Source organism: Triticum dicoccoides, chromosome 3B, assembly GCF_002162155.2.
Source record: "Triticum dicoccoides isolate Atlit2015 ecotype Zavitan chromosome 3B, WEW_v2.0, whole genome shotgun sequence".
NCBI lineage: Eukaryota > Viridiplantae > Streptophyta > Magnoliopsida > Poales > Poaceae > Triticum > Triticum dicoccoides.
Window position 1 is genome coordinate 846222655 of NC_041385.1, and position 6881 is coordinate 846229535.

Below are 6881 nucleotides of genomic sequence, written 5' to 3' on the forward strand. Positions count from 1 at the left end.
ACAGATCTATGAGGAGTTCAACAGCGATAATTGCGGTTTCAAGGCGTTGGTCCTTAGAGTTACGTGTAAGAAGACTTTCCAAGTTGTCCTAAGAAGGTCAAGCCAGCTCAGGTAGGGGGCGGCGACAGCGGCGCATCACCTGCTCGATCTGAAGGCAATAGTGGTTATTGATGATCTCGGAATCTCAATGTATTTTTTTGTTATGTTTGAGATGTTTTGTATTTTTGTAATTTTTTTTAATAAATCAGATCCTTTTCTTTCCCGAAAAATGAAAACTTGCTGCACGCAGGAGATATTTTTCTTCTCGCATTTCGTGAACCAGCTTGCAAGTGCAACCGCACAGATTTGTGGAAAGTGACGCTTGCGAGAGCTGACAAGCTAGGTGGCGGAACTAGTTAAAGAGTACCCACGTGGTTGTGAGTAGTGCATGCAACTGACTTCCGGTCTGTGGAAAATGCATGGAAGCTTGTAGATTTCCACCAAGGAAGAGAAGAAAAGTCATGCCAACATAACATGTGAGACGCCGCGTCCGTCTCTCCCACCACTATATAATCTCATCATCGGCGCAAGAGCAGTTCCCACCCCATCCAGTTTCATCTAGCAACGCACACACACACAAACTAGCTTAGCAGGGTGTCACTGATCACTCTGGTCGACGAGAAGACGACGATGGCGGCACGCGTGATGCTGGTGGCGGCGCTGCTGTGCGCGGCGGCGGCGGCGGCCGCGGCGCAGCAGGCGAACAACGTGCGCGCGACGTACCACTACTACCGGCCGGCCCAGAACAACTGGGACCTGGGCGCGCCGGCGGTGAGCGCCTACTGCGCGACCTGGGACGCCAGCAAGCCGCTGTCGTGGCGGTCCAAGTACGGGTGGACGGCGTTCTGCGGCCCCGCCGGCGCCCACGGGCAGGCGGCGTGCGGCAAGTGCCTCCGGGTGACGAACCCGGCGACGGGGGCGCAGGTGACGGCGAGGATCGTGGACCAGTGCGCCAACGGCGGGCTGGACCTGGACTGGGACACCGTCTTCACCAAGATCGACACCAACGGGGTCGGGTACCAGCAGGGCCACCTCAACGTCAACTACCAGTTCGTCGACTGCCGCGACTAGATGAAATGAAAGGCTAAGCAAGCTATGATAAGAATAAAAGGCTAGCTAGTAGCGGGCTAGCTACGAGTGAGCAGCTGAGACTGATCCATGCTGTTGAATAAAAGCTACCACGTGTTGCTGCATTGTATACGTGTATACAGTACGTACATGGAAGGAAATAAAGTGGATCGTTTTCATGTTTGGATTTTACTACCAATTTATTATGAACCAATACATGGGCGGATTTGGGCCCAGGCAGCCCAGGCCATATTTCGAATTTGCTAACTCTCGTACGTCTATATGAGAACTAACAAAGCCTCATCTAAAACCACAACACGAATTATCAAACGGACAGAGTAGATCATTTGATTAATCTAACAATAAAGAGCTAGCATTTTCATGGAAAACCAAATGGCGTCGGAGCTAGATGAGAATTCCAGAATTCTTTAATTCTCATCTACTCCATCTGTCCCAACGTAATTCATCTTTTCAAACTACATTAGTGTAAAAAAAAGTATTACTTCCTCCGTCTCAAAATAAGTGATTCAACTTTGTAGTGACTTTGTATTAAAGTTAGTACAAACTTAAGTCATTTATTTTGGGACTGAGGGAGTACATTATAAGACAGATTATAAGACAGAGGGAGTAGATGAGAGCTAGGAACACCGTTAATGTTTCTGGTCTTTCTCTGGCGCTCCTGTGAAACAGGGGCAGCCGGATAAAAGCAGTAGTACGTCCAAATCACGTGCACCGATTGCACGACTTGTTGGTCAAATTTCAGTAGTAACAACGGAAACAGCCAGCCAGTCGTACAGTTTGGAGCAGTATTGTTTAGACCACACGCCAGTCGTTCACAAATCACAGAGACCGCCGATTCCTTTCATAACAAAACTAATCCTGAAGCGTAGAATCGTCAGGCCCGAGCAGCCGACTTGGGGTTGGGGGACTGCACCAAGACGTCGCTCTGGAGATATTGATCTTACTAGACCCGTCATCTTCTTCTGGATGCATATGGGGCGGGTCAAACTTTCCGGCCCGTCTCTATCCAAGCCAAAATCCAGCTGAATTTCTTCTGGATGCTACTGCGTATTTGTTGTTGGAATTCCACGGCATGGCCTCAGAAATCTTGGCGTGATTGAAGGGCCCAGTCGTGCAAGGTGCCACCCTGCTTGAAGATATTGCGGTGGAAATTTGGCGTGCATTCCAGATCCAGCCGATCGAGCATTAATTAATTAACATCAGGCTTCTTGTGGAATAAGCACCGCAATATGTCTGGTGTCGTAAGAGCATCTCTCTTTTTTTTTGCAGGGAAGAGCATCTCTTCTAGCAGACCCATAAAAGAAGCGAACCCGTATAATTCCGGCGAGTATACGGGTTCGGCCCGTTATGCTGGCCAGAATAGAAACCGCATCCGCGGCCCGGCCCGTAAAAATTTTACCGCGGCCCGCAAAAACTCTCACCTCACTGGTATATGCGGTTTCGCCGCTCGAATAGGGGTCAAACCCTATCCGCCTCCGCCGCGATTCCCCTCCTCCTCCGCCCGATTTCTCGCCGCTGGCGAGCCTGAAAAAACCATGGATGGCTACGATATCTCTGGCGATGAGGCGGAGCGCCGCCGCCTCTCCAGATCCGATGCCGCACGCAAGCAGGGCGCGCGCAACCGCGGTAGCCGGCCGCCACTGGTGTTTGAGCGCCACGAGCTCGACCGTCGCCGCCACGCCTCCTCCGGTTCCTTTGTCGCGGGGAGCTCATCCGCGGGCGCCTCGAGCTCGCGGCTCACTCCGGCGAAGAGTGAGCCGGAGGAGCTCAGGCCGCGCGCCATCAAGCTCGAGGCCGATGCGCCGCCGTGTCGAAGCGTGATTGGCCCCGAGGACTACCTTCCCCTGGGGCAGGAGGAGCACCTTGAGCGTGTCGTCCTGGAGCAGTCGGCGAGGGAGCAGGAGGAAGCCGAAGAGCGCCGCTGCCGCGACTCGAGTACGAGAACATGTTCCTCCAGACGGGCGTTGCGGCGTCGCAGGCGCACGCGTCCAAGGAGGCGGACCTGCGCTTCATGAAGGCGGAGCAGGCAAAGTTCTTCATCGACCTCGACTCCTCCGACTCTGATTGAGCGCCGCCGCTGGTCAGCTACCGCACAAGCTCTGTGGTGGGCACTGACCTCAGTCACGGTGCCTGTGCGGCGCTCCCACCGCAGGTGGCCACCGTCTTCTGCAGCTACCGGGAGCCGCAGCGCGAGCCGGCCGCCAGCGACCTCATCTTGACCAAGCCTATGCTGCAGCTGCCCCCCCCCCCCCTCTCTCGGGCCCCGCTGCTGCTTCAGGTGCGCCATCTGCTGCGGCTTTCGACCAGAATCTGGGCGCAGCGACCTGGCACTTGGGGGATGTTGTTCATGCTGCCTCTGATGCAGCCCCGGATCCAATCCAAGCCTAGCATATGGAGGGGGTACAGGCCCAGTCGGTGGTGCATGCGTCCCCCCGGTGCAGTCAGCGGATCAGGAGCGCGTATGACAGCGTGCGCCAAGGCAGCGGCGTTCGAGTCTGGCTCCGGCAGCGGGTCATCTCGCCGTCCCAGCTCTTCGTGTCAAAAGAAGGCGAAGGCGACGGCTATGGTAGGGCTACTTCAGCTGCCACTCCTGGACACCCCGTCTCCGCTGACGAGGGAAAAACAGCGTCAAATTGCCCAAGTGTGCGACCTCAATGCCCCTGCCATCCTTGATCAAGTCAGGAACTGAGAGGCATCTGCCTGCCTCATCTGGTGATGCATCCCCTGCTGCCAGCAGCTCCTCTGCTTCTTCCGTGCGCGTGCTCGGCTCTTCCAATGAATAGCTCTCATGGTGTCGTTTTCAGTCTTTGTGCTTCAGTCTTCGAGTCTGTTCTAGTTATGGTTTCCATGCTTAGTCTAGCAAGTTGTCATCAATCTCCAATTTATCATAGGTTTTCTAGAGGCTGTAGTTTGGACTACTCCAGGGGCAGGTTTATCATGTTAGTCGAGTCCAGCGTCGGTCTGTACCATGTATGCATTTGTTTCAACAAGTTTGTATCAGCATCTGTCCCCACTTGCATTCTCTTTAGATTGCTTATGTATCTTCTTTTGGGTTGTGTACTCATTGCTAATCCATGAAGATTCTAAGTTGGAATGTCCGGGGACTAGGGGAAAATGATAAGTGCTCACTGGTCCGTGATACTATAACATCTTGCTGATCTAGTGTTGTTTGCTTGCAGGAAACCAAGCTGTTGCCCCTCTCTAGCTTCAAGTTGAGATCCTTCCTGCCCACCAACCTCAAAGATCACTCTGTCACTTTCTCTGATGGCGCTTTTGGTGGTATCCTGGTTGCCTGGGACCCCGGCTGCGTCCTGGGTCAAGTTGTTGCAACACACAAATTCCATATCACCATGAAGATGACTTCTCCTACTACCAGCAGCTCCTTCCTGCTCACCACTGTGTATGCACCGTGCCGAAGTAGGGATAGACCAAGTTTCTTTGAAGCCATAAACAACACAGCTGTGTCATCGGATACCCCATGGATTGTTCTTGGGGACTTTAATATGTACAGGTTTGCGTATGAGAAGTCTCGTGGCCATGTCAGTTGGAGGATGATGGAGAGTTTTAACTCCTGGATCCGAGGGCATGATCTGGATGATGTTCAAATCGATAACAGGCGCTTTACTTGGTCCAACAAGAGAAACTCGCCTACTCTTTCTCGTCTGGACCGAGTGCTTGTCAATGCCGCGTGGAATCTAAGTTTCTTACAATCAGCCGCTACTTGCATATCAATAACCACGTCAGATCATGTGCCTATACTTGTGTCTTTCTCTGCGGACACCCCCAAGAGCAAGTTTTTCAGATTGGAGAATCACTGATTAGAGATGGAGGAGACCAGAAATATCATTATCAATTGTTGGTCAAAGGGTACCAGAGATCTCCAATCCTCTGCTTCTATCGTCAACTTCAAGATGAGGCGTACAAGGGCTGCTATTCAAAGTATGTGCAGGCGGAAATACACCTTGAAGGCGCTGATAGATAATAACAAACATGTGGTCTGCTTTTTGAATGCTGTTGAGGAAAGGAGAAGTTTGTCTGTCTTAGAGGCTGTTCTCGGAGAGTTTGCTTCTGCCAAAGCAGAGCAGCTAATTCTTTGGCAGACAACTTTTTGGCGGCGCCGTGCAAGGTGCGATGGTGTGTCTCAGGGGATGAGAATTGCCAATTCTTTCATGCAGCTGCCAACTGCCAAGCACGCCGTAATAACATCAAGGTTATTGTTAAAGATGGGGTGGAGCACTTCCAGAACCGCCACAAGCTCAGCCTGGCTATGAGTTATTTTGCTGAGATCCTAGGGCATCCTGCTCCTTCGAGACCTTCTGTCCAGTTAAGCTCTCTGTATGCACCTACGGACTTGTCAGAGCTTGGGGAGGTCTTTTCTTGGGCTGAAATAGTGGAGGCCATTGACAAGCTACCGAATAACAAAAGTCCAGGGCTAGACGGTTTCACAAATGACTTCTACAAAGCCTTCAAATCCCTTTTGAAGGATGATCTCCTCAGGTTCTTCGGTGACTTTCACAATAACAATGTGAGTCTAGATGGAATCAACACCACTTTCATCACTTTGCTGCCTAAGAAAGACACCCCCTTGGAATTGCGTGACTATCGGCCTATATCGTTGGTGCACAGTACGCCAAAGCTGGCTTCCAAGGTGATGACCAATAGACTGAAAAAGAGGATCCCTAGCTTAATCCATTCCCCGCAATCTGGGTTCATGCGTGGCCGTTCGATCGTGGAAAATTTTGCCTTGGCTGCTGAAATGATACAGTGTGCTCATAAAAGGAAGCTGCCAGTTATCGCCTTGAAGTTGGATTTTCACAAAGCTTTTGATAGTGTTAGCTGGCATTGCCTGGATCAAGTTCTTGAGGCCCGGGGTTTTCCACCCTCATGGATTCAGTGGGTTCATTCTCTCCTTTCCACTGGACGCTCCCGTGTTCTAATCAATGGTGAGTTGGGTGATCCCATTCTTCCCAAAAGAGGCTTCCGGCAAGGTGATTCCTTGTCCCCGTATCTCTTCATCCTGGTTGTGGACGTGCTACAGAGATTATGTTGCCAACACTTCCAGGAGGGCACCCTGCTTCATCCCATGGGCCCTGACAGCTTCTTCCAAGTGCTGCAGTACGCGGACGACACTTTGATACTTTTTCGGGGTGACATTCAACAGGCGTCTGTAAGCAAGAGCATCCTTACCTCTTTTTCAGACTTCTCCGGGCTGTAGATCAATTTTCACAAGAGCACACTCATACCTAATTCCATGGATGCGCCTGTGGCTTCTGAAATTGCCCAACTCCAAGGCTGCCCTGTCTCTTCCTTTCCATGCACTTACCTTGGGTTGCCGCTGTCTCTGCACAAGCTTACACATGGCATGTTACTCCCTGTCATCCACAAGGTTGATCGGAGACTTTCCGGATGGCTGGCTACCTTCATGTCCATGAGCGGGAGGCTTACTCTCATCAACTCTGTCATTGCTGGCATCCCTACCTATTTCATGTCCTGTTTCTCTTGGCCCAAGGAATCTTATGCCCATGTACACTCTGTCCATAAGAAGTGATTTCCCTCTACCATCACCCCACACGGAGATCGTACCACGACATCTTAACTGCCAGTTGAGTTCACCCATGTCGCTACGGCGTCCACAACCCTACAAATAAGAAGCATGGTTAGAGGATATACATATTTTTTAGACAAGGTAGATCAATTTATATCTCTGATCAATGTGGGCAAGATTGAGATGCAATGCAATCCATCCAGTTGGT

At 51.4% G+C, this 6881-nt stretch overlaps 1 protein-coding gene across 1 annotated transcript; it reads left to right on the plus strand.

Moving 5' to 3' along the window:
* The first annotated feature begins 564 nt into the window (after positions 1 to 564).
* On the plus strand, positions 565 to 1232 carry LOC119278886 (wheatwin-2). The gene has a single exon (XM_037560239.1). The coding sequence runs from the start codon at positions 670 to 672 to the stop codon at positions 1108 to 1110; it is 441 nt and encodes a 146-aa protein (XP_037416136.1). The 5' UTR covers positions 565 to 669; the 3' UTR covers positions 1111 to 1232.
* The last annotated feature ends 5649 nt before the right edge of the window (positions 1233 to 6881 follow it).